The following is a 27,892-nucleotide window of genomic DNA, read 5'->3' on the forward strand; positions in this document are numbered from 1 at the left end:
GATTCTCTATAGCCCCCCCCTCCTTTGTGATCTGTTGGCGAAAATTCATACCCCCCTGAAAACCATGTGATCCTCACAAATCCTCCAATCCTCGCCCCCTCCGGCGATAAATATGACAGGTCCCTTAATAAGAAGGACCCACGAAGCCTTTCAGTAATGTAGTCCAAGCCGACAAAGATAGTCACGGTCTAATTTTTCAGATTAAGTGACGTCAAGTAGTTCGTCGATAAGCTTCAATTTGAAACTCTTCGTCTCCTGCATGTTTGTAGACTTTAATGTCTGCAACTGGATTGCTTAAATGCAGCAAATTCATGCTATAACTTTGATATGACCAAGGTGGAGGACGGTGCACGTGGTACGCGCTGAAGTTTGAGCCTTCACTGATGAAATTCTTTCTCATAGTGTCTGGACTTTATCTTCTTTTTGAACTCGTTTGTATCTGACCTATTTTTACACGTTCTTCCACTTGATCGTTCACATTTATATCCGATAGAAAGGTGCTAACCTCAAATTTTAGATGCAGAAGGGATAAAAAAACTACCTCATAAAGGTATTAAAATAGTCTGTTTGCTGGCCATCACTCTCCCGCGAGTTGACGGCAACAACACATTGGCAGTCCTTGTTCAGCTCCATATGCAAAGATATGTTAACTGTTATCTGCAGCGTAAAGTCGAATTCTCAATAATGACAGTTCGTGTTCTCCTACGCATCGATGGTGATGGCAAGTTGCCCTTCTTCCAAAGAAGTCTTATCAACAGTTACATAACTCTTTTCACTCTCTGAATCACGGTCATCGCTTTGTAAGCAAAGAAACTTCAATGCATTCGCAACCATACAATAAACTATGGCAAGTATAAGCAGTAGGAAACTGGACCCAAGTGAAATTCCCGGACGAGGTGTCTTGAATGCGAGTGAGACAAGGACCAAAGAGGTTACAAACGCACAAACTGGGAACGCGTAAAGATAAATGAGGTTTCTTGAGAAGGACCACCGTTTGCACGCGTGAGTCCGTTTTCTGCTCGGCTCCAACTGAGAAACAACTTGAGGCTTAACTTCTCCTCCCTCCTCCTTGTCATGTATCATTTTTTCCACTGAACACCGCGTGCTACAAATTATTATGTGAGCCTCTGATGTTTCAAAGTCGGCCAATGTTTTTCTTGTCCTGGTATGCTAAAACCGCGGCTTTCACTGTACTTTCAAGAGAGCCTGTGTGTCGTGAGTTCATTTATAAACAATTCGCCGGAAACGTTCCAGAGACGTCACGTACGGGTATACAAATTAATGTGAGGTCAACAACTGAAGTTATCGATCATTCACACAAATAAATAAATAACTCTTCCAAATCGAAGAACCACAAATACTCAAGGAAAAAATTGGTCTTCCACCTAGACTAAACTGAAACTAAGAGATATGTATCACGAAATTTTAAAAAACGAATTTTCATTTTTTGCACAAAGGGTTTCATACCTTTTAAATTTTATAACAAAACTAGAAACAACTTTTCTTTCGGCCCCCCTCATGATTGCAGTCCATATTCGGATTACTGTACATCAATATAAAAGGAATTCGAGAGAAGATCCGTTTATTCTCGGCGGCCCAGTTAAATGTTCTAGTTATTTTACCTACTGATATTTTTGCTTAAGATAGTTTCAAAATTGTTTTTTAGTACTCTTTTACGTTTTGTTAATTTGAATAACGTTGTGTAATTATCCTTGTGGCGGACAAAGAGACCGGCGAAGAGGTCAAAAGAGCGAGTTGGGTTGTTCCTATTCACATAGTTCCAGCTAAATAAGATATAGTCATGAGTAGAGGCACGCAATGCCATTTTAGTATCAAATACTGCCAGCGGTAAATATGAACTGAAACAATTTTAAAACTTCCCTGTGGATAAATATAAAATATACTTCTGGGCAAATATGCTGCACTTTTTGTCGTGAGAAGTCCGAATTAAGGTAGGAACTTTAATACAATAATCTGTGGAACACAGGATTAAATTGGTGTGCATTACCTGTTGATTATTTTGTTTTTAATGTAAGGATTTCCCAGATCAAAGGGAGCGACTTGTGGATTCATCAATTTATATTTAAATTTTGTTGTGTGTGTGTGTGTTTCTTTTTAAGGTGGTATTGAAACATTCGATTACGAAAGGCCTTTGTGTTATCAGAAGGAGCCAGAGATGCTTTAACGTTCTTTGCAAAAAAATACAGGATACTGTTTTCTGCTGAAGATGAATTTTTTCTTTTACAGTTAATGACAGCGACACTTAATGCATCTGGTAATATTTTGAGATTTCAGAGGGCGCGATCATGAACAACTAATTTGAAAACTATGTGCTTTATTTATTCTTTGTGTCAAATTGATCTGGTTGTTAATTAAGCTGAAACACAACACAAATTAAAAATATCCTGCGGGAGAATAGAGAAACCAAAGATTGCAGTATAAAGTCTATAAAATATTTGAGTATTGAGTATACCACAAACCAAAAGACCGAAAAGTTAAAGACTTTTTATCAGACTTGAATGATCTCATCACTCATGTTCTGTGCCAGTGTTATCTAAACAGTTCTCAGGACGTGTATTTTAATCATTGTGATAGGCTCTAAAAACTAGACAGTCGGCTTTGTTGTTTGGCTACTATAAAAGTCTCAGAGAACGATAAGAAGAGAATCGTTTATGTTAGCCGAGTTGAATAAAAAATCACTCATTCACCATTTCTCAGCGCTGGAATGTGTTACGTTTGCCGCTCATTGACAAGAAATTCGACTAGACGACTACTGCTACGTGCCTTAAATTTAAGCTTATAATTGGCTTAACATTTCATTTGCTAAAGAGCTACTTTGGCACTCTTTTCACGAGTTTAATTCCTCTCGGGTTAACCGCAAAGTTCATTTCAGTCAACGTAGAATAAACAGACACTATACCGTTTTTACATAAAGGAGCTTGGGGACGAATAGATATTTCTTGCGCACGGTTGCTAATTTTAGCCCCCAAATCTCCAGGCAGGAAATGCGCTGATTGGAGAGTTCGTTAAACTGTAGTATTTTAATACTACAGTTAAATAATTAAATAATGATTCGTTATTTAATTGACCTGGACTTTAGAAAGAAACCGACGATTGAATAAAAGGTTAATAAACTGACTTGAGTTGTGTAACTGTAAAACAGCTTACCCCAGTCACTCATCATATCAAATGTGATTAAGCTTGTTTTAGCAAATCTATGATCTACTGACACGACAAATCACCACACAACGAGATAAATATATCATGGGAAACGAAAATAAACACACTGCACTAAAACAGGATGACTAAAAAACAGATTCTTAACAACGCTGGCTTTTAGATATCTATTTTAGACGCGTGAAAAATTGCACCTCAGTAATGCGCCATTGCTCTTATTACAGAATACTTCAAAAGCCCCCAAATCGTAATGAGAATGCAGTATTTTTGCAACTTGTGCAAAACATCGATGACGAAGAACGCACTCTAAACTGGCCGAACTTTTGCAAATTTTGCTCAACATCATTCGTTCAAAGATGGAAAGTGAAGGATGCTTAGATGATGGTGAAATATCCAACTTTACAATACCAGGCGATCTATGGAGTTGTTTTTCTTGCAGCAACCCATTCAGGGTAGCTTTTCTACGTGTCTACCCGTTACTAGCATTCGTTGCTGGAGTAGTAATTCTCGCAATGGGATTCGTTAAAAATAACTTGAAATCCGAAGGTGTAAGAATGGCAGGCGTCAGTTTGGTTTATTTCAGCGTGCTTTGGTTCATTTTGGGGAATTTCGTGGACTTTTGCGTCAAAATTTATGGCAAAGATCTTCATGAAACTGAAGAAGGAAACATTGCGGCTGCTTATCAGACAGAACTAGCACCGGCTGATGATATTTCGGGAGGGAACTGAGCTGGATACGAAAGTTTATCGAGAAGAAATGAAACCTGAACTCTTCGCCTTGTTTTTTACCTGAAGATTTAGATTACGATAACCGTTATCATTGAAGGTAAAACAAAACTAATGGATATTAAAATACAGTAAAAACGTTCTCTGGCCAAAAGTTTTAGAAAACATAAGCTTTCGGCTGCCGATCTTCACCTTCCAAGGATAAAATGATGAAATGTAAATTTGTAAAATATACACAAAAAGCGAGATAAAGGTGATAAGAAGAACAAAGTAAAAATATGGAAAGGGTAGCTATTGTTTAAAAAGAATGCTATACTGATTAGGAATCGGCTTTGAGTTATTGTCCGCATTCTTGATAGCAGAGGTATGCCAAGCCTCCAGAGTTTCTCTAATACGAAAAGAGCTTTTGTCGATAACTCGAGAATGATTCAAATCATTGCGATTATCAAATGACCACGCATGTTTCATAATGTTTGACCAATTAGCACATGTCTTTACATTCCTAAGGCGTTCTTTCTTGCGGGTTTCAAAGCAACGGCCGCGGTTTCACCTACGTAACACTAGTCACAATCGACACAGGGTATTTTATAAACCACTTTGGGTTGGTGTTCCGAATAGGTGGTCTGAATTTAGGGGAACGGAATTCTTGTTGCAAAGTCTTAAAAGGCTTATTTACAACTCGACTATCGTGCTTTCGAAGAATCCTCGTTAGCGGTTGCGTAACACCATTGATAAAAGGAAGGATAGCAAAACCGTTAGAGTTCTCTTGAGGTTCAACCCATTTAAAAAACATGCAAACCAATTCTTCAGGTGAAGGGATGACATGTGTGGATGGTTTGGAAAGTTTCCGCTTTAGGGTATTGGAGATAACAAAGGAGGGATAATTGTTGGCTCGTAGAGTATCAATGACATGATTGATTTCAGTATTTTTCCCTTGGGGTGTGCTTATGAGTTTAATTGCGCGGTGTAGAAGGGTCTCAGCTGTACTAATCGTATGGCGTTTGTCGTGGTGAGAAAAAAAGTCTAAATATCTGTCAGTATGAGTTAATAATTCATTATTTTAATATGTCTCATCCTGGCTGCGCCTCAATTTTCAATACTAATGGAGGTAACTGTCCATGTAATATCGTGCCTAGATCCTACCGTGTACCTCTTGGCCGTTAATGGTCTGGGTACTAGACTACTGTCTATGTAGATGGAACAGAAGTGGGAGTACAGTATTTTGTTGTGACTGGATTAACAATGTGAAGCCAGTAAAGCCTGAAACTTAATCCCTTAACTCTCCTCTACTACCACACATTTCCTTGTAAATTAGCAACGAAAATTTGCTGTGAGATCAAGATAACAACCTCTACCTGTACCTGACAAGTTTGAGTATTTTCATATGCTGTATGGAAATTATTAGGAGAGGGCAGTCAGTTTTTAGACACTAGTGACACTAGTGTGCGATTTTCGAGACAGGTTTCTGCATCTAACCTCTTGTGTCTGATTTGAGGCACTAGTATCTGATCTCGGACATTACTGTTCGTTTTTGGACACTAAAATCTAAGTTTAAAAATCAGTTCCTTATTTCGGACAATGGGCTCTGAAATTGGATCACTGGCGCCTAATTTCAGACAGAAAAGTCTGGTTTCGGACTCAAGTGTTTGAATTTAGACACAATTGTCTGACTGGAGACACTCATATCTGATTTTAGACACAAGTGTCTGATTTGAGACACTTGCATCCGATTTTAGACCTAAGTGTCTGCTTTTGGACACGACTGTCAGATATTCGACGCCAGTGTTCGATTTAAGGTACTTGTGCACTGGTGTCCAATTTAAGACACTAGTCTCCCATTTTGGACACAAGTGCCTGCTTTTAATTACTTATGTCCGATTTTGGTCACGAGTTTCTTATTTTAGACACTAATGTCCAATTTCGGACTCTACTGTTCGCTTTGGGACACTGGCGTCTGAGTTTGAAAACCAGTGTATCATTTCGGAAGTAGGTTCTGATTTTGATCATTGGTGTCTAATTTCAGACACTAATGTTGGTTTTTTAGACGCTAGCGTCTGATTTCGGACACTATTGTCTAATTTTGGATGTCTTAAACCTATTAAATTTTTTTAAAAATCCCCTCTCTTTTTCGTTATTGCTAAATTAAAAACTCAAAATGTTTTTTTTAAATACTTGACTTCAACACTTGCAAGAGCGTGTTCGAATCTCGTCGAATCCTGCACTTTTTTTGTGTAATTGCATTGAATGCAGCTGATCTGCGAAGACCGTTTCATTATTTTTTAGAACATAGCTAGCAGAGTCGCGCAATCAAATTCATTAAACGCAAGCGTGCTCAAAATCTCGATAGTGCACGCTGATAGCGTCAGCAAATCCGACTTCGCCAGAACTTTTTTTTCGCGCGAGCGGCCATTGTTAGCGTGGGGAAAAATAATATATTTCGCGACAATAATGGTTACAAACAGAAACTCGGCCTACTAGTCCGAAAACGAAGACAATGTTTGGACCTTTTCCCTTGGGCTAGAGTTCTTAAAGTGCACCTAAACCCAAAAATGTTTTTTCGCTTAACGAAATAAGCTTATTTTTTGGAGTATTTCTGTGCAAAAATTTTTTAATTTGCTTAAATCTTAAATTTTCTGTGCCTGGTCAAAATACGGAAAATCGGCCGCCATCTTGCCCCACGACCGAGTTTAAAGAGGAATGGCTCTAGCGGATAATGTGACGTCAAATCGAGAACACGAAAGTCTGCTTTTCACACATTTTCACTTGTTTGGGAAGGTTGTGGTCTATATTGTCCGAAATATGCCGACCAGGTGAATTGTATGAGGAATGTATGAAGCGTGATACCCTCTTGCAAATTTCGCACGTTACTACATCCTCCTATAACACACTTAGTCGGCATATTTTCGGACAAAATCGACTACAACCTTCCTAAACAAGCGAAAATGTGTGAAATGCAGACTTTCGTGTTCTCGATTTGACGTCACATTACCCGCTAGTGCCATTCCTCTTTAAACTCGGCCGTGGGGCAAGATGGCGGCCGATTTTCCGTATTTTGACTGGGCACAGACAATTGAAGATTTGAGCAAATAAAAAAATGTTTGCACAGAAATACTCCAAAAAATACGCTTATTTCGTTAGGCGAAAAAAAATTTTTGGGTTTAGGTGCACTTTAAATGAGGCAGAAAGAGAGAAAAACAAAGGAAAAGGAGACTCGGAAACAGCGCCGTCACGATTCGCTTCAACTGATATTGTTGTCCTTTTTTCGCGTCGGATTTGATGCACAATTCCACCGGCTATGTTCTAAAACAATTGGTTCATGCTTTCAGCTGTGCACTATCGAGTTATGGAGCACGTGGGAAGTTTGGAGAGCACGAAAGAAGCTAGAGTTGCCCTCGGCTATCGCCTCGGGCAACTCTTACGCTTCTTTCGTGCTCTCCAAACTTCCCGCATGCTCCATAACTCGATAGTGCACGCTAAAGCATGAACCAATTAAACGGGAAATCCGACGCGAAAAAAGGACAACAATTAAACGCATCAAATCCGACGCGAAAAAAGGACAACAATATCAGTTGAAGCGAATCGTGACGGCGCTGTTTCCGAGTCTCCTTTTCCTTTGTTTTTCTCTCTTTCTGCCTCATTTAAGAACTCTAGCCCATGGGTAAAGGTCGAAACATTGTCTTCGTTTTCGGACTAGCAGGCCGAGTTTCTGTTTGTATCCATTATTGTCGCGAAATATATTATTTTTCCCCGCACTAGCAATGGCCGCTCGCGCGAAAAAAAAATTTCTGGCAAAGTCAGATTTGCTGACGCTATCAGCGTGCACTATCGGGATTTTGAGCACGCTTACGTATAATGAATTTGACTGCGCGACTCTGCTAGCTATGTTCTAATTGTTAATTAAAAAAGAATTAAAAAAAAACAGTCGCCCTCCTAAGTGAACGTTTTTATTTAAATAATTAAATTAAAATTAATTAAAAATCGTAGAAGAGTCAAAATGTGTTCCCTTGCTTCTAAATTCAAAATACTCATGTTTTGAGATCTTTTTTGAATATTTGACTTTCATATTTGATTTTTTTGCAGCTCCGTTTTTCTTCAAATGAGTAAATTCAAATCAAAACAAAGCACAGTTATGGTCATAACACGACTATGGAGGTTACGATTTTAATACCTATTTTAATCAATCACGTCACTTAACTTTTCACCTACGAGCCGACATCTGCTCTCACTGATTAAAGAGAGGCTTTTGTTGCGAGAAAATATTCATTAATTTTTTATCTCCTCTTTTATGGCATAACCTGTCTGATTTATTTGATACGAGATTAGGAATTTCGTGGCCGCAAGCGGCAGGTGGACATGTGTTTTAAAACAGATGGATCGACAGATTTGTTCGATTAAACGTGACCGGGGAAAGCAAAAACCGCTCATTCGGCTCATTTGAAATTTGGCCGGTAAGGTGTCAAGCATAATTCGAACATTTTCAGGGTTAAACCAAATTTTAAAATGATAGCCTCCGTGCCAAACACCTGTGTTTTAAAACATCTCTGGCTGATTTGTGGCCTACAACAATTTAACTTGACGTTTCTCTCGATAAATTTTTTTGCGTCATAATTTTCGAGGCAGAGTGCGTTTTTGTTGATGGGTGATCAGTTAAGATGGTTTCTCATCGAGCGACGTGAGGAAGCGATAAGGAAGCTAAACAACCCTTCAACAAAGATGTCGTCAAGTGCATACTAGTTTTTGTTTTCAACGTAATGTTTATAACGATGGTCTTATGTAAACAAATTCTAGGGGAACGAGCATGTTTCTTATGAAAATCTCTTGATCTTTCATTGGCGATATAACTTTAAGACCAACATCACGCCTTAAAGTGTTAAATTTCAAAGTTCTAATTCTACCCTCTCGGATATTGATTCATACACGTTCATATGGAACACCTTCTAAAATACTGAATTTGAAAAAAGCACCTACAGATTTTAGCATAAGTTGATCGCGAATGATCCATGTAAATATTGTTCATCCGTGTTCATTTTCGTTCCTTTTTCGTTCATTTTAGAACTTTTCTTCCTGGCTAAACTGACATTTAGTGGTTCCCTGACGCCAACCTTAATTTCCCACACGTAGAAAACGTGACGCACGTCCTTAAATTGTAATTGTGACGTTTTTCCGCAAGCCGTGACATGTTTATCATTTGAATGCATAAGCGTAGGAAACGTAAATAGAAACAAAGCGTATGAGCATTCAACGTGCGTATTCTATACTATTTCACAGGATCTGTATAAAAGGCGAAGCACAAAAATAAAATAACACTTTCAGTAAGCCGCAACATTACCAGAGAGCGTTGTGTTACTCAATCCAACAAGTGTCACGCTCCTCCTACTGACGTAACCTTTGTAAGAATAATGACAGTGTCATGGCCGCTCCAGATGTGCGAAATGTAATTGTTTAGTTGCTTGTCTGAAACATTTCCCAGACATCACTTTAGAGGGAGAAATGGAGCTCGGTTTTCCAATTGATATAATTCTGTTCTTTACATCTGCTATTTTTGGATTTTTCTTCTATTCCATCTATTTTCGACCGAAGGAATCACTTCAAACTTACAAGGTGATATCGAAAAAGTTCAGAGGTTCCACTTTGTGTAGGACTCTCGGCCTGAATGAATTTCACGCTATCAAGGATAAATTTGCAACGGTTAATGAAGTTTCAAGTGCAATTAAAAACGCTGGTTTAGAGTCGAGCAATCTTATCATTGGTATCGATTTCACGGCCAGTAACGAATGGCAAGGGAGGAAAAGCTTCGGCGGACGGTCACTGCATCACGTTTTTAGCAACACCAAGAGGTTGAACCCATATCAGCGTGTTGTGCAAGTCATTACCAAAACACTCGAACCGTTTGACGAAGACAAGCTCATCCCAACATTCGGATTCGGTGATTCCGTGACTAAAGATCATAGCGTGTTTAGTTTCAACGAGGACGGCACCCCCTGCAACGGGCTGTGCGATGTTTTGAAACAGTACACCGAAGTTGTTCGCCGGGTTTCTCTAAGTGGCCCGACTTCATTTGCTCCGATCATCAACAAAGCTATAGAGATCGTCAAGCAGGAAAAATCGTATAACATTTTGGTGATAGTAGCAGATGGTCAAGTTGTTGAGGAACACGAACGTAGCACAAGGGATGCGATTGTAGAAGCTTCGTATTATCCGCTTTCGATCATCGTTGTTGGGGTAGGGGACGGTCCTTGGGATCGAATGCACGAATATGATAATATGCTCCCGCAAAGACGGTTCGACAACTTCCAGTTTGTTGAATACGAGGCTGTAATACACAACGCGAAACATCCAGATACTTCTTTCGCTCTACATGCGCTCATGGAAATACCAGACCAATACAAGGTTCTAAATGAATTGGGATTGATCAAAGCGAAAGCCAAAGATGATTGAAAGATGAAAATAGTTTTTCATCTTCACTCAATTCTGATGTTATTTATTTTACGCTGTGTTTTTCTTCATGAAAAATGCATTCTATTTATTTACACTTACATTTGAGAGCGTTTAATCATACATTCCAACAAAATTGCAATAGCTTTTAAAGTTTCTCTTTCTAAAGATTTGCTTTACAAATTCAAGTTCACCGTTTTAGTCTAAAAGATAAATATAAAATACTAAAATACTGTTTCGTCTCCACCGGAAAATACTCGGAGAACGTGAACTATAGTTTAAGGTTGGGAGTGTTTTACTTATGTTTTTCGGGGGGAGGGGCAAAAGGAATGCTGTTATGACCCCTCAAAAAGCTCTACAGTAATGCAAAATATGTGGAATAAATACTGTTTCATCTTCCTTGGAAAATACCCGGAGAACCAAAAATTTAGTGTACATTTAGGAAGTTTTTGCCTTTATTATTATTTTGGGGGGAGGGGTTGGGGGGGCTGCTGTTGTCACCCACAGAAGGTTCCCTGATTCAGCACATTGACAATACTTGTGTTCTACTGGCAAGGCAACATTTATCTTAGTGATACATTTGCTCCAATATTTTTTTTAGACAGGAGCATTGCTATGCCACTTTTGTATACTCAGTAGCCTTCTTGTGCCATAAAATTGTCATGCAAAAGGTAAAGTGAAAGCAAAGACTTGGCCCCACTGTAGCCTGATGCTGTATCTGCAGATTTACTCAAATCAAAATGATTTTGGTTTTACAAACTGGTCTTGCCATTTCTCAAAGCATTTTTTTATGCAACCATATCTTGACAGAAACTAAGCAAAAGCTTTCTCCCTTTTAGGGAAGTAAGATTGATTTGATCAGGGGGAACATTAATTTCTTTTGTTAGGGGGTGCTGCTGCTGAGTTGATGCTGTGGTGGGATACGAAAAAAATTCCAGATTTAAAATCTCCGCAGTTTGGCATCTCTATGGTATGCCTTCCCCCACCCTTACCACTAAGAGGAAAAGTGTACTGTTTTGTATACCCTGGGTATTGTTGGCTCTGTTGCACTCAGCAGATGAATTTGCGTGTGTCAAAGGCAGATATATTAAGCAGAAGACACCACTAAGATAAAATGCCCCCACACAGCCTTAGAAATTTTGCATTTAATATTACTTGTGACTTGACTACACATTAATTATGAATTAAGGTGTCTTCCATGGTCCAAAGAACAGATAATCTGTTTGCTGTAAATTTCACTTTTGATGGTAAAACTTTTGTTATCTCTTTTTACAAATCTTTGGGCTGAAGTTGCCAATTAATTCAGACCACGTCTTGAATGATTTACTAGTGGCATCAGATTTATCTGAAGCAATCTTTTTTGGTGTGCATTTCAAAAGGAGAATGACCAGAATTTTTGTTTCATCTGTTGAAAGTGATTATTTGGGTTTAGTTTTTAATTGAAGCACAAAGATGACATCTTTTTGTCTTTCCTTTAGCATACTTATAAATTAGGATGGAAATCATTTGTGGTGTTTTTTTCGAGTTTGACAATTTATTTGATAGTTCAACTTAGAGTTTGGAGAAACCACTAAGCAATAAAGAAATAAAGGGTAAAAAGACATAAGCAAGGTGCACATCCAAACTTCAAATTATTGTCCATAAAAAGAATGCAAAAACAGTTAAATGGATTCATTTGAAAGATGCATAGCAATAAAATAACTTTTTGATGATTTAGCACATGATGTAATTAATTATTTCTCACAATTTTAATTGCTTGCCTAAGAAAACTATGTCCTAGATAAAATTACAATGAAACATAACATATTGGGAAAACAGACCAACAATTTCTTTAATTCAATTTATTTCACAATTACTGGCAATGCAAAAACAGAAAAGCTCTAATTAACAAGCTTTTTTTTACTATAAACCCAATAATCCTTTTAATTTCATTGTCCAGTGAAAGCAATTTAGTTATAAGGTAGTATATGTATTCACAACTTCTAAAAAAAACCACGACTACAAATGTAAATTGAACCTTACTAGGTAAAACAAAAGTATATTTTTATATCATTTTTTGGCTAGGTCACACTACTATTAATTTCATTCATGTACAGAGTCCAACTTTACATCAAGTCTATGAATGGAGTAAAATCCTCCATTTTTTCATAAACTGTCATTGTTTTGGTTACAATGTATAGAAAAAACATAAATCAGTTTCTTGTACCCCAAAGCCTCAAATATCCAAAAATGAACTTCAACTGGAACCTGCAGTTTGATACACAAGTAAAAATTGTATGCTTCATCAGAATAACTTAGAAAAAGTACTGATTCCAATTTCTGAGAAACCTTGTGAATTCACAGATTTAAATTTATAGGATAACTAAATCCTGAACAGTGTAATATATTAAAGAAAAATAACATCCTTTTAATACCTGACCTTTCTAGGAGTGATAATAACCCACTACAGCAGTTTCTTTGCTTCCTCAATGAGATCACTGTTAACTGGAAACTTCAGTTTTCTTGGGGGGCCCTTCTTTATACCAGTCCAAAGCAGTAACTCTAAAATGGAAATAACAATAACATTTAACAATAACATTTATTATTTGTATTGCACCTTTTCTATAAAATATTCAAAAGCGCATCACAACAGTAATTAATAACAAATTATACAATTCTTTCTAAAAAAATCATAAATTATATACATTTATTTACATTAAAATAATGAATGACAATTACAAATAAAAATATAGATATACTAAGATAACTGAAATGATTCCTTAAATAAAAATGTCTTAAGTAAAGTCTTAAAAGATTCTAAGTTTGTTGCTTCGCGTGCCGACCTTGGCAGCTTATTCCATAGGAAAGGAGCAGCTACCAGAAAAGCTTCGTCATCCAATGTTTTCTTAGTTTTCACACTTGGTCTTTCCAGCAAATGACCATTGTCATTGCGCGTCGAATGGTAGGACGAAGGCCATTGAATACTAATTAAATCTGAAAGGTACTTAGGTGATAGGCCATGCATAATTTTAAAAGTTATCAAGAGTACCTTATAATGTATCCTGAAGCGCACTGGTAACAAATGTAATTCAGCGAGTAGAGGTGTAATATGACAGAACTTGTGCACACGATATATAAGTCTCACACTTGCATTCATAACACGTTGCAATTTCATAATTTGATATTCTGGGATTCCGTACAAAAGGCTATTACAATAATCCAGTCTACTACTAATAAAAGCATGAACTAATTTCTCAGTAGATTCCCTGGATAAATATTTCCTTATATGACGTATATTGTAAAAATAATAGAAAGCACTGCTATAAGTCTTTGTAATGTGAGCCCCCATATCCAGATGCGTATCGAACCATGTGCCTAGATTGCACGCAGAGGCTACAGGAGAGACTTCAGTCTGCCCAATCTTGATGCTTTGGATTGAAACTTTTGAGAGCTGCTGATGTGTACCTATAATCAGGAACTTAGTCTTGTCATCATTGAGCAGCAGCTGATCCTCCCTCAGCCATGCTTGGACATCGCAGATGCACTTTTGCATGGCTGATACAGCATCGACTTCACTGGAAGAGTCGGAGGGCTTAAATGACAAATACAACTGTGTATTGTCAGCATAAGTATGGACGGAGGGCAGATGCTGTTTAAGAATCTGGAACAGCTTACTCACATAGATGGTAAATAAAAGCAGGCCAAGGCACAACCCTTGAGGAACTCCACAATTCAGATTAAAAGGTTTTGACAGAGTTCCGTTGATAGACACTTGCTGTGATCTGCCCTTACGGTAACTATCAAACCATGAAAGTACTTTCCCCCGCAATCCAATTGTTGACCTCAATCGTTCCAAAAGGATCTCATGATCAACGGTGTCGAATGCAAAGCTTAGGCCGAGAAGCACCAGCGGTGTAACTTGACCTTTATCCATCGCCATTAGGAGATCATTCTTCACCTTAAGTAGTGCGGTTTCCATGCTATGATGTTGGCGGTAAGCACTTTGCAACTCTGGAAACAAACCATTGACCAACATGTGCTCTTGTAGTTGAACTGCTACCACTTTCTCTGCGAGTTTGGACATGAACTGTAAATTACTCACAGGCCGAAAGTTCTTGTTTATCAATTGAAGACCAGATTTTTTGAGCAAAGGATGCACTACTGCCCTTTTTCAGTCATCTGCAAAGTAGCCTTTCTCCAGTGATGCGTTCACCATCCTACTAATCACTGGAAGTAACTCCTCTATGCAACCCAACAAGATCGATGAAGGAAGAGGGTCCAGAGTACGTGTCTTCATAGAAGCCACAGCCAACTTCCTTACAGCCTCTTCAGAGAGAGTCTGAAACTCTGATAACATGACAAGGTCATCACTACTCGATCCATGAGGCACTAGCACAGTAACCCTGGGAGAGACAGTATCACCAGCTAGCTTTGATCTAATAGCCGCTATTTTATGGATGAAGTATTCACCAATCTCATTTGCAAGAACAGAGGCATCAGTGTGAGGTGGCAGAGACTTGTCCCCTTGCAGATTTAGTAGGCTCTTGCTAGCCCAGAACAGCTTTGATTGGTCAGAACTGTTCTTGTCAATGAATTCCTTGTAATAAGTACATCTAGCTTCATTCATCAAGTGTGTGACATAATTATGCTTTGCTTTAAATACTACAAGATCTGCTTGGAGACCACTTGCCCTCCATCCTCTCTCGGCCTTCCTCCTGTCCCTACAAGCCTGAATTATATCTTTATTAAACCACGGCGGCCTGGGTCGAGTGAAGACATGACGAGAACAAACAGGCGCATCAGCATCCAATAGTGATCTTAAAGTGGTGTTAGAACAGTCGACCAGCATGTTCAAATCATTAGGCGGGTCTAGATATGGCTGAGAATTGCGGATATCTTCTTTCAGTTTAGCTATATCAATTGATCTGAGTTTCCTGTATTCAGCATGTTTGATTCTTAGCGGAGGCTTCACCACACTTAGTTTACATATCACAGTAGCGTGGTCAGAGAAATAACTCCCAGGAAGGGGCTCACCGTCCACAATATCGTCAACCTGCCGTGTGATAATTAAGTCTAATTTGTGGCCATGTATGTGCGTGGGTCGTTTGACATGCTGTACCAGACCCATAGAGTTCAACAGGTCCTTGAACTGGATGGTGTCAGCGTCTGAAGGGACGTCCACATGAATATTAAAATCACCACATATTAACAGTAATTCATGACACATTACTAACGACTCGAGATAGACTGAGAATTCATGAAAGAAAACACTTGTAGTCACAGGATGCTCCACAGAGTATGTTGGCCTATACACGATGACAACACGCAGACGAACAGATCCGAACACCAAACGCCATTCTGACACTTCAAATGAAGATCGCTCGGCTGAAAACACTTTGTTTACATCTAGACCGTTCTGATATAACAGCAAGCGCAGTCCCGCCACCCCTACGATCAGCACGAGGACAGTGGTCGAGTTTCGAATAACTGGGAAGAGTGAGCTCACTTAGAATCACAGAGTCAAGATCATGGAGCCAGGACTTGCATATCATAAACAACTCAGCCCTCAAATCACATACCAAGTCCACAAAAGCCATAGATTTATTCTTAATGATCTTGCATTCAAACTGCACAACTGGAATGCCCTGTTGTCCTGGGCTGGGTTGTTCAAAGATGGATTAAGATAACCCAGGGTTAGTGTGAAATTTGATTTTAGATCTGAAAGCTTCATAAGAAAATTCAGTGTAATTCCATTTGTCTAAAATTTGATGATCGATTTTTCTAAAAAGAATTGGGAAAATCCTTCCAAAACTGCTTTTGAACAGAGAAAGATAGAAACCGGGATTAAAATTTAACCCTGGGTTAGCACTAATCGGCCTTTGAACAACTGGGCCCTGTTGTTTAAGAATTGGTGGGTTGAAATGCTTTGTTGTTGGCACTCTCTTACTGTATTAAGATTCAAGTAGTTCCTTGTTCTGGTGGACAATGGGATGCGATGATGTGTGACGGAACAATGAGCATGAATAGTTGATTGATCACCAGTGGGACCGGGATTTAGTTTAAATACCAGGTCACCTTGGAGTAGCTCGCTTTATCTTGATACGAGATGCACAACATTCCCGACTGTCACGGCAATATGTAAAGAAGATCAGTGTGGCTTCTTGTAACTAAACAGGATTTCTACCAAAGTTTCAATGGTCTGAGCTCCTTCTTTTTTTAACTTAATGTGGACCATAACATCTTAATTTACATGATTCTTCTCTTTCTACTCTTCTTAATGAAAGACCCTATTACCGTCCCCCTTGGAAATGACACACTTTTCGTGTTTTGTTTTTCACCAACCTTCTCCATCTTCCTTTATGGCTGTTAATTCAAAACTCTTTGAACGTGGTTTTGTTTCATTTATAAGGACCTCAGCAGTTGGGAATACCTCCAGCAGATCTGAGGACAGCAGATTTGCATTCCTTTTATACACCTGTCAGGATTTACTAGAACAAATAGAAATAGTAGAGAAAGAAGTCTAACCTATTTACTCCTAGAAGTGATTAAAACATAACTTCTCCCTGTTATATCCCTGCATCATTCAGCAAACAGGTAATGAGAATACTCAAACTTATCAGGTAGAAGTTGATAATTTGCTCCTGCACCAAATTCTCATGCCTAATTTACAAGGAAATGTGAAGCAACTAAAATGGAGAATTAGCAATCAGATCTTGGGAGCTAGAGGGGGAAATACACAAATATGACTGGGGTCTTGCAGTATCTAACTACAACTGTGCCATTTGCTACGCTAATTCTGGTATTCTTTTCACTAAATCATACTCCACATAATGATTGATAAACAATTTGCGTCTTTTAAAAAAAGCACACAAATAAATCACAGGACTTAAAGCAGGAAATGGAAAACAATTGATTAATTATCCTCCTTGAAACTGGAAAGTGGAGTAAGGGGGGTTAACTGTTGGATGGGTCGAGTATCACGTGGGGGGGAGGGTTCTGATTTTCCCTGGGTAATGGTTGGGGAGAAAACACACCATCGAAAGGATACTCTGGTATACAACCTCATATTTTTTTCGGTTCAATAACGAATATAAACATGCAATGTAAACACCGATCAAATTGCTCTGAGTTTGAGAAACCTTCTGAACATACCAATGCTCGATCTTGAAAGTCAAGCTCTTGGACGAGTCTTTCTTCTTTTTCACTGCACCATCTCCATCAGAAGATACTTCTTGCTTGACATCTGCCGCTTCGTCTTTTCCAGGATCAGAATTATCTTCCTGTTTACGCTTGCGCCCACGCGGCGGCATATTGCATAACACCTCCGCCGTCAGATGACTGCGGCGCAATGAAAGGAAAATTGGCGCGAAAGATTTATCATTACGACAAAACAATACTTCCTATTGGTCACTTACTTATTTCGTTGTCTAAACCAATCAGTAGCTACGTTCTATAAACATTCCCTTGTGAAGCCGCTGTTCAGAACAATTGGTGTAGGCAACATGGCGGATAAAGATATAGGTAAAAGAGTGATCTGCGAGGGATTTCGCGGCGAAATAAAATACGTTGGGGCAGTTCCTCCTACCTCAGGTAAGTTGATAGCTTATTTCAACATATGGATCAAATATGAGATAAAAGAATGCCCATATGCACGCCAAATCCACCGACAGCTTTCAGAGAGAGACCGAACATAATTTCAGTGCTTGTTTAATGACATAACTAGTCTAATTAAAGTCTTCATGGATGTTAAACAGGTGGAAATGATGCAGTGATGAAATGATTAGGCAACTGCAGAATACCCTGCCAATCATTTACATGTCATTGAATAAGAATAGCCTCTATTGTGTTTGCTTCGTTCTTCACAATAGAGGCTATTCTTATTCAATATGTAAACGATTGGCAGGGTATTCTGTAGTTAAACCTTTTAGGAGCCTGATTAAAAAAATTCCAACAACCCCATTTTTTCTCTAAAAAAAAGGAAATGGAATTTAATGATGGACATTCCACTAGATGGCCCCTTTGTCCACTGTTTCCAGATCAAATTAGAATTTTGGTTGTTGGGACTCAAAGAAAAACCCCCAGAACTAGGACAAGAACCAAAAACAAACTCAACCTACATGCGACACCAAGAGTGGGAAGTAAACTCAAGCACTTTCTCTCCCAGTGAATAGTTATTCATTAGGTGTTTCCACAACAGTTGAGTTTAACCCTTAAACTCCCAGAGGTGATTAACATGTAACTTCTCCCTATAATATTCATATATTATCCAGCAAACAGGTGATGAGAATATTCAAACTTATCAGCTAGAAGTTGTTATCTTGATTTAACACCAAATTCTTGTAACTAACATACAAGGAAATGTGTAGCAGCCAGAGGGGAGAATTAACAATCAGATCTTGGAAGTTCAAGGGTTAAGGAAGAGCTAAAGTTAGAAAGAATGTTAAGCATTCATGAAGCATGAGAGCACCAAAAAGTGGATCAGCGTCAGTATCCAAGGAACTGTGCACCCCCCTCCCCTAAACTAACAACAGTCAACCGATGACAAGTTAGGGTTTATGTTTAGTAAGGAGAGGGGTAGACACACAGCTACTCAGATAATGAAAACTTGTGGTGGTCTCCCATCAAGAAGGCAAATTTTACCTAAAGGACAATCGGGGTTTAAGATAAAAACTTTTGCATGTTTTATATTACTGTGCAAACCGGCTGCTTTGCTTGTGAGTAGCGGAAAACTAACACTGACTCTGATTCCTTGTTTTTTAACTAGTCTTATAGTCTGTGAAAAATGCTATGTGGTTTAGGTGTAGTCATTTATTCAGTTGTTCCAAAGACAGAGTTAATAATAGATAATCAAATCATGGAATTCATGACATTTGTTAGGTGAGTGGTACGGTATTGAGTGGGATGATCCTGACAGAGGCAAACATGATGGAACCCATGAAGGGGTGAAATATTTCGAATGCAGGTAATGTTCGATGTTCACTCCAGAACCTTGAGCTTAAAGGCTACAACATCTCCATGCGACAGAGTGGTTGTAGCCTGCCACAGAGTAGTTTAATCTCAAGGAAGTGTAGCAATACTTAGTCGTTGAAATTTGGAAGACATAGTGAAACAGTTATATGGTACAAAAGTTACACAATTTACTATATAAAGGAATAATAAGTTTAAACATTTGCTAGCTACATAGTCAAGACTTAAATAATGAACATTAAACATGCAAAGAATCCAGCACAAAAAAAATGTCACACTTAGAACTTACACATGGCCATACTTAAAGAAGACAAAATTTAATTCTAAGCTTATTGAGTCGATATATTATGGCTATTTGATTTTAAGCAGCACCACCTATGACTGAACAGGCCCATGCATCAATGGTAATCGCTGTGTCACAAGTTGCATTTGTGGTCAGCTTCTCTTCGCCTGCCCTGATCAATCTTGCTTTTCAACATATGATTACAGGTATCCAAAGAGTGGCTCCTTTGTAAGACCAAAGAAAGTTTACTTTGGTATCAGCATCATTGATGCTCTAAAAGAACAGTATGGACTGGGTGGGGATGGAATCAACCCAGAGGACATGTATGTGATGAGTGGTAAGAACAAGAAAAAGCCTGTAGAGATGGTTGGTACAGATTCTATTCAAGAAAAACAAAGGTACTTGTTGTTACTTGGGGAAGACGGGGTCTGTCTGACCTGTGGAAAAGTTACCATGGTATCATTTTCTAGGCCTGGAAAGTCATGGAGTGTGGCCAAGGAATGTCTAGGAGATGACGGAAAATTATTTTTGAATAAGAAAAAGCTTGCTTGAATGTCCAGTTTTGGTTCCCTTTGAAACCAATTTCAATCACAGACAATAGGAAGAATTAAGAAGTATAGCTCTTTTGAAGATCATATGATATGAATAAGTTTTTCTATGTGGAAAAGAGTTTTTACTCCCTATTCTACTGGAAACACAATTCCTGTATAAAGCTTCTGGACTACAGTTTATTTCTTTTAACCACTTTTATATTCATGTATTTCAAGGTAAACCATTCATAATATACAAGACCAATTCTACAATACCAATTCTTCTTCCATAGCATTTGTCAATTAACTCTCAAACTCCCAAGATCTGATTGTTACTTCTGCTCTCTAGCTGTTACACATTTCCTTGTAAATTAGTTCTGAGAATTTTATGTTCAATCAAGTTATCAACTTCTACTTGATAAGTCCAAGTATTCTCATTACCTGTTTACTGGATAATGTATGGATATTATTAGAAGAAGTTACATGTTAGTCATTTACCGGTAATATGGAATTTAAAGGGTTAAACTGCAAGTATTGATCCTCCCATATTACAACAATTTATTAATGTCAATAAATTGTGATTAAATCTTCAGCAACTATAAGGAACTAACAGTGGTTAGTCTACGAGGAATGGCAGTCAGTGGACCAGATAAAGAAAGGGAATTTTACACAGTGGCACCACGTATCCTGAATGTAATAAATGAATAGCAAAACTACCCACTTTAAACAATAAAGCCAGCTGCCCCTTTTTTTAAAATGAGGGTATTTATGAGTATATTTTTTTTTCACTCAAATGCCATGGAAAGTTATCCTAAATTACCTAAATTGCTCTTAACTAGATTCAGTTGTATCTGAGCTTGACCTGTCTAGCACTCTTTTATCATCATGGAATGATGTCGCTTCAGTAACAAGAAACTTACATCAACTCCAGACACTTCATCTTAAGTAAGTTATTTTGGTTAGGATTATACTCAACTCTCTCTCTCTCTCTCTCCCTGTCTCTTAAGATGTGAATGTTAACTCTCCACATTGTCTGCCATACTTTTCTTACAATTTAAGCACTGAGAATTTGGAGTGAAATCAAACAATATCTCCCAGTTGGTATTTGACTTTCTTCTGGTCACCTCTCTTCTCAACTCGTTAATTGCCATTAGCTATCAGTGATGAGAATAAAGAAAAAAAAATCAAGTAGAGGATTGTTTTTTGATCCACTAGCAAATTCTTCAAACTAACATCGTAAGAATCATATGACAGACAGTAACGATAATTCCTTAAATGAGATCTTGGGATTGAAAGGGTTCCACTTTAATATTCCAACTTGTTCACTTGTGGGAGTATAGGCTTAATTACCTGGGAACTGCCATGGCTGGCCTTGTTCACCATGGAGTCTCTGTGGCTTACTGGGAGAGCATCAAAGTGCGCAGTTGGAAGGTCTGAAGTTGGATTCATCTTGGGGAATCGGACTTTTTTCTTTGTCCCATGCTCTTGACAAGATGAAAAACATCTTCCTTTATTTCTTCACCAATCTCAAAATTTACCATCTTTGTTGTTCTTTTTGCAAATAAGCATTTGGGTCTAGTTTAGTTTTAATTTTTTATGAGACTTGCTTTGTCTCAAAGCAACCATAAATTATGCTTAAAAGTAAACATAACTTGGAGTCAGCTCACTGTTATGGAGAAGATACATGTTCTTCTTGTTACTAATTAAACTGCTACGTATTTTATGAGATTTGATATGGTTTTACTAACTTAGAGTGGCCTCTGCCTGATACACCTTTTAATTAGAGGAAATAGCATCACATTGAAAGTAGTAATCTTGTGATGGATTTTAAAACCTTGATACATAGTTGTACTTTAAGTCATGGGATGAATTCTCAAGGTGTTGAATATATTTTTTTTTCATTAAAGATGCTTTCATTGGTAATGTCTGAATGAATGAAGGTAAAAACATAAGATAACTGTTTTTTTATTTTTATATCAACACATGTTGGCTTGTTGTTTCATTTTTAAGTGAAAATTTCTTGAAATTACCTCAAGACCCAAAACAGCTGATGCCATCATTTAGCACAGTGTCAGTCATGTTTCTCAACAGAATGAGGCTTCAATGGAATGAGGTGGGGGAAAGATATTGAATAACTAAGAGTACCCATTATAATAGTACAGTTATTGAGGAATAAAACAGTTCCAGTTCAAGCTTTTATGGCCAAATGAAAATTAATTCAAAAATGCATTCAATATGCAGAACTGAAAGAACTGACAGAAATATAACCGCCGCCTGGTTAGCTCAATTGGGAGAGCGCCGGACTGCTGTGCGGGAGGTCGAGAGTTCAATACCGGCCGGACCAACACTCAGGGTCTTAAAATTAACTGAGAAGAATATGCTTCCTTTCTTTAACATCAAGAAATGGTTAGATATTCTAGTCTTCTCGGATAGGGACGAATAAATGGAGGTCCCGTCTCCTGCAGGGTTAGGGGCAGGAGACGTTAATTTCCCACGCACGAGATTACTGTGCGATGGATGTCCTCCCCTGGGGTGGGTTGGGTGGGTATACAGCGCTTTGGACAATTAGTGGATTTTAGCGCTATATAAATACAATTATTATTATTATTATTATTAAATATACTATTTACTGTTGTGATTGCTAATGCATAGCATCTTTATTTTTTACAACCATTCCCTACTGCATTTATCAATTAGTGTAGTCGAGACATGTAAGCTGTGTAAAGGAACTAAAGCTTTCATAATTTGATTAAGAAATTTAGTGTTACAGGTACAGTTGCTTCAATATATATATTTTTTAAATTTCAACTTTTACTAATTGTAAGTCTAAAGTTAAGTTGAGGAAAAACAAAATCTTTGACAAGGAATCCTAGCTTAAAAACATTCTTCCAGCCATTGTTGTGAGCCTCATTCTAGTAGTTATTTTTGCATAGTATTTTGAAATATAGTCTCGTCTTGATTGTTGTTTTATTGTCTTATTATCCATTGTAGGTAGAGGTTATTGTAAGCATGATGCCCTCGCTCACAGAGCTTCATATTTGTCACAACTGCTTGAACAGTCTCAGGTAAATTGTGGAAGGTTTTTTAAAATGTATTTTCTCATCTGATGAACTAAGGTTTTGTGATGGTAGAGCACTGAATCTTAGATTGACACAACTGCTTTGGTTTACTTTTCTGTCAGCTGGAAGCTTCTCAGAACCAGAAATTTGAGAAAGTATTGTGGCTCGAAGACAGCACGGTAGACAGCGACAGTTGTTCCTTTTCTCTACTGTTTTAGTTTTTATTGTCATCTGTTCCAGTTAGGTTTTTAGAGAACTTGTTACTGCCTTAGATTTAAGCTTTCAGAAAGAATTTTTTCCGCTTGAAACAATACACCTTATTCTTCCCAGGCATCAAAACAGACCAATCATTATTGATGAATTCAATTTGAGGCTTACAGTTGACAACTTCTTGGCTAAAATGACCGATCAGTTTTCACTTCTTTAAGACTTGTAACATTCAACTGTCAAACATTATTATGGAATATGAAATTATGTTATTCAGACTGGACATGATTGATTTAACCAGAAAACACTTTTGCAGGGAAAATAATGGCCAACTGACTCAGCTACGAGCACTCGGGAATATAGAACTTCTTAACTTAGAGGGAAACAAGCTATCAGATTGGAAATCAATTCTGAGACTAGGGCATTTACTACCAAGGTAATAATCTAAAAAATTATCCAAGGCACACACTTGTAAATTTTCCCCCTCCAATCGGTAAATATATTATGTTTTCCAGTTAGCCATTTACAATGATGTGGGTTTTGTTACGAGCACGACTACAAGTTTTAATTAAATGATCAAAATGTTTCTTTTTTTTTCCAGACTGAAATGTCTTATTTTAAATGACAATGGCATAAATAGTGTTGAATTGGGAAACAAAGTCCAAGGTTGGTCTGACAAAATTTATAGTGTGTCAAGAACCTTGAAATGTTGTGATGTTTGTTATGTTTTCCTTAAAATTTAGTAAAGTTAAAGAAACATATTTCATTGATTCGTTTTTTGTGTAGACAGCACAGATGGTATTCCTCTATTCCCATCTTTAGAGTCTCTCTCCCTTAGCAACAACGCAATAACTAAGGTGAGATTTTTGTTTCAGTGGAGTTTTTGACACAGTTGAAGACAATATTGAAAGGTTAAGTCAATGTTTGACATACACTTTTTACAGTCAAACCAAGTGAAGCGTACCTCTCAAGATTACATTAATGAATTGAACAACGTTTCATTTTGTAGTTAGAAACGAACGAAAGATTACTCAACTTAATTGCCTGTTTACAGTCTGTAAGTCTGACCTTTCAAGTATTTGTTTCTTCGGGCGACATGACTCAGGTTTCGGGCGACATGACTTCGGGCGACATGACTCAGGTTTCGGGCGACATGACTCAGGTTTCGGGCGACATGACTCAGGTTTCGGGCGACATGACTCAGGTTTCGGGCGACACGACCTCGGGCGAGATGACTCTCGGCTGACTTGACCGTAAACCATAATGTTGGATAAAAGATACTATGGTTAACGAATCCTATCAAACTCCTCCTGCGCCAATATTACTTTACATTGGGTTTTGCCTAGCCTCTTACGTAGAGACGGGACCAATAAAATTGTACTTTTTTCAGTTATAAAATACCTCATTTCTCTTGATTAACAATTATGTCAAATTTCAGATTCAAAGTATAAACGAGTTAAACCGCCTTCCGTCACTGACTGGTTTACGCTTCAAAGGGAATCCTCTCTTTCAGGGTAAGAATTAAAGAGAGCTGCTTTAGCCACATCTTTGACATTTTTTGAGCGACAATTTACAAAAAACGTTTTGCTCTTTCAGATGAAACTACATTTGAAAGTCGTCAAGAACTACTGGCTCGCGTTCCCTCATTAACATCCCTTAATGGAAGCCTGGTTAGTTTCTCAGAAATTTCAGTTTTAGTCTCAAGTCATTCAATTTTAGTCATTTTATCTTAAGTACATGAAAAAAGCAAATTCGAACAAATGTGAGTGTAACCACTTGTCGTATTTTGTTCTGTTGTTTCCGCGTTTATTTTTGTGGAATTTATAACGTTCTGAGGTGGAAATAAGAGCGCTAAATCCATGGATACGGTTGTAGGTAGGCGCGGGTGTCACTGATGCAAGCGCGGAAAAATTATCGTGTGAGCTTGTACCTCATTGGCTAAATAGAGAGTGCTCACGTTGTGATTGGTTGCAGCTTGTGGCAAGCGCGTAGAGAAGCGTTTTTCATCGTTCAAGCTGTATAGTGGCCGTTCTATTTTTTCCTTAAAGTGCTGCTTTTTTCAATCATGCTTTAGGTGAATTCTAAAGAAAAAGAGATAGCAGAGCGAGCGTACTTAAAGAAATACGCCACCTCATGGGTTAACGCTGGTGGAAATCCTGGGGTAGGAGAGAAAAGTGCTCTAAACCCTGAATTTATCGAAGCTCACCCCAGATATGGAGAACTAGTCAAAGGTTTGTTTGCTGTGTACGATTCCTTAAAATTATCCTTGTTTCTACTTAAAAGTTTGTCACGATCATTCTTGCTTACAGTTAGAAACACTCACATAATTAGAGAATAAAAACCTCCAGATTTCAGAAGGGAACAAAGTGGTCGAATTGCTTCTCGATTATTTATTTTTTCTCATAAAAATAAAAAACAAGGAAATCTTGTAATAACGATAGGCTAAATTTAACTAAGACACATCGATGCTTATCGTATCAGACTTGTGAAGTCACACCTGAGCAAAACGATAGTAAGGAGTCTGGAATCTCTTGGAATTTTCACTTTTGATACTCTATGAGTGCTTTTCTCGTTTCTAATGATTGAAATTTTCTTTTTATTGCTTCAGTTCACGGTGTACCTTCTGAAGCTGAAAGAAACCATTCGTCGTCCAAGACTCTGAAAGACTCTCTAATTTGTATCCTTAACTTCTCCATCTTTAGGCCTCGCACGGATCAGGAAACTAAGAAAGTGGAGGAATTTTGTAAATTCAAGAGATTTTCTGAGCCTTTTGCCTGTAGAACATGGAAAGTCTTAAAAAATGACTGAAATTATTTCTTCTTAGAAATGCAAAACAAAAAAATGCCATCAGAGCATGATGTTTTCACATTATTTGGAAACCAGTCTCGAGACTTTTTTTTTTTTAAGTCCCGGAAAAAGTTAAGGAAACCTTTTAGGTTAGAAAGAGTATCAACCCTCATCGATCAGTTAGAGGTCTAAATTTCAGAGGTGCATTGGTCCATTTTTGTAAGTTGAATTTCTTAACGTGACTTTTGTAAAGCTGTGACAATTATATGCCCTGATGCCCCAGATAAAAAGTCTGTCACAAAGAAATTACCAGGTATGAGGCTATTTTCATGCACGATTCAGCTGCAAGCATTCCAGCGACAAGACATCTTTCTTAAGTACATCTGCTGTTGTTTTCGCTTTAGCCAATTTAATAATAATAATAATAATAATAATAAATAATATGATAAATGTTTGATTTAGCAGAAACGACTATCAAAACCGACGAGAGTCAATAAGCTTTTTTCTACTAGATATTATGAACAATATTACGAAGAGATGTAACTGAGTGTGCATAAACCGAAGTCGCTTTGGTTTTGATGAACTGTTTCTTACAAATCCATGTTAGACTCATTTGTTGCTTTTCAGAATGTTATAATAGATATAATAAGCATTTGATAGCCGTACAAGTTCAAGTTTTTTCGTCTTTTTTCAGGAACTATGACAATCGGGAAAGTCAAAGGATTACTTTATCGACTGTTCAAGGTGGACAGTTCTGATCAGAAGTTGTCTTCGTTAGACAGCAAAGTAAGTAGATGACAGGAATGTCTCCACTAGGACTTATATCAAAAGGGACCCGAAATGTAATTTTTTTCGAGTTAAGGGGTTTGTTTTCTTTTTTTTAGCTGGATCGGGAGGTGGAGTTAGATGATGACCTTCGACAACTTACGTTTTATTCTGTACAAAGTGGAGACACCATATATCTTCGGTGGTGATTATTACGCGATTACAAGTATCAGTTGAAAGTGACCGTTACGACCTCGACCAAAGAAAGTGCAGTTTTTTCGTTTTTTTGTTTTTTTTTGGTTTTTACCTTTTAGTGCTCTCCCCTACCCTTTGTCTTCCCGCCATCTTTGCCGGGAAGTAAAATCGGGCAAGTCTGTTCGCTGTTATTCTTAACTTATTAAGAACTTAAAACTAAGGCTGTGTGCTCGAAAGAGTTCTTCTCAGAGTACAATAATCTGCTTGTTAATTCAGTAGTAATTACTCAACACAGCAAGGTTTACTTATTAAGACAGTCAGTCAAGATGCAGTGCCGAAATGACGCTGCCTTGAAAAGCTAGTGAGGTGATTAAGTTATAGCAAAACGGCAGTTGGCTTTTACATGTTCTATGCCGTTTCACGTGGATGTCGTCCTTACATTATCTGGTCATGCGTATAAGGTCTGTTCAACTGCCAATGAATGGGCACCTAAATGTTCTTCTTTAAGAATTTAGTTGACATTGAGTGTTCTCCAACACCATTGTTCCTTTTGGATCTACTCCAACGCCGTTATCATCATGATGAACAAATAATAGATTATTTCATTCTAAATAAACGTTCCTGTATAGTCCGATGATCAAAGCGATTCCGTGCCTTTTCGCAAACAAATTATTTTCCCTCTGAACACTGCGCGTCGTTCCAAGAGTAGCCTCCTTGGCTTGATCGCATAACAACGCAATTTTTGCCCGTGTCCTCGTCTGTTGGTCTGCAAAGTTCTCAGGG

The 27,892-nt window shown here is 37.9% G+C and overlaps 2 protein-coding genes, 1 long non-coding RNA gene and 2 pseudogenes across 4 annotated transcripts; 3 read left to right on the forward strand and 2 right to left on the reverse strand.

Annotated features, from left to right (window-relative positions):
- The first annotated feature begins 147 nt into the window (after positions 1–147).
- On the forward strand, positions 148–6,071 carry LOC148718219 (uncharacterized). The gene is made up of 2 exons (XR_015994790.1): positions 148–1,952; positions 3,402–6,071. It is a non-coding gene; the product is annotated as an uncharacterized LOC148718219 (long non-coding RNA).
- A 2,531-nt stretch (positions 6,072–8,602) lies between these two features.
- Positions 8,603–12,332, forward strand: LOC111330113 (uncharacterized). Its single transcript, XM_022934912.2, has one exon. It carries the CDS (start codon positions 9,393–9,395, stop codon positions 10,338–10,340), a length of 948 nt encoding a protein of 315 aa, XP_022790647.2. The 5' UTR covers positions 8,603–9,392; the 3' UTR covers positions 10,341–12,332.
- LOC111330114 (selenoprotein H-like) lies at positions 12,142–17,677 on the reverse strand (annotated as a pseudogene). Its single transcript, XR_002694776.2, has 4 exons — positions 17,469–17,677; positions 16,659–16,804; positions 12,757–12,878; positions 12,142–12,584 (listed from the first exon to the last, which is right to left on the reverse strand). The product of XR_002694776.2 is annotated as a selenoprotein H-like (transcript).
- LOC148718220 (uncharacterized) lies at positions 13,075–16,349 on the reverse strand (annotated as a pseudogene).
- Positions 17,678–17,750: 73 nt separating the features above from the next.
- Positions 17,751–27,743, forward strand: LOC111330127 (tubulin-specific chaperone E). The gene is made up of 17 exons (XM_022934928.2): positions 17,751–17,906; positions 19,194–19,278; positions 19,773–19,964; positions 20,690–20,778; positions 20,942–21,041; positions 22,107–22,209; positions 23,088–23,161; positions 23,679–23,798; positions 23,964–24,028; positions 24,149–24,219; positions 24,801–24,876; positions 24,959–25,032; positions 25,437–25,593; positions 25,971–26,039; positions 26,403–26,462; positions 26,844–26,935; positions 27,034–27,743. The coding sequence occupies exons 1-17, from the start codon at positions 17,819–17,821 to the stop codon at positions 27,121–27,123; spliced, it is 1,605 nt and encodes a 534-aa protein (XP_022790663.2). The 5' UTR covers positions 17,751–17,818; the 3' UTR covers positions 27,124–27,743.
- The last annotated feature ends 149 nt before the right edge of the window (positions 27,744–27,892 follow it).

Source organism: Stylophora pistillata, chromosome 13, assembly GCF_964205215.1.
Source record: "Stylophora pistillata chromosome 13, jaStyPist1.2, whole genome shotgun sequence".
In the NCBI taxonomy this organism is placed as follows: Eukaryota; Metazoa; Cnidaria; class Anthozoa; order Scleractinia; family Pocilloporidae; genus Stylophora; species Stylophora pistillata.

Coding starts and splice junctions, on each gene's coding strand:
- LOC111330127 (XM_022934928.2), top strand. CDS start 17,819: ATGGCGGATAAAGATATAGGTAAAAGAGTGATCTGCGAGGGATTTCGC. Junction 19,279..19,772: donor GTGAAATATTTCGAATGCAG/GTAATGTTCGAT, acceptor ATATGATTACAG/GTATCCAAAGAGTGGCTCCT. Junction 25,594..25,970: donor ATATGGAGAACTAGTCAAAG/GTTTGTTTGCTG, acceptor TTATTGCTTCAG/TTCACGGTGTACCTTCTGAA.
- LOC111330113 (XM_022934912.2), top strand. CDS start 9,393: ATGGAGCTCGGTTTTCCAATTGATATAATTCTGTTCTTTACATCTGCT.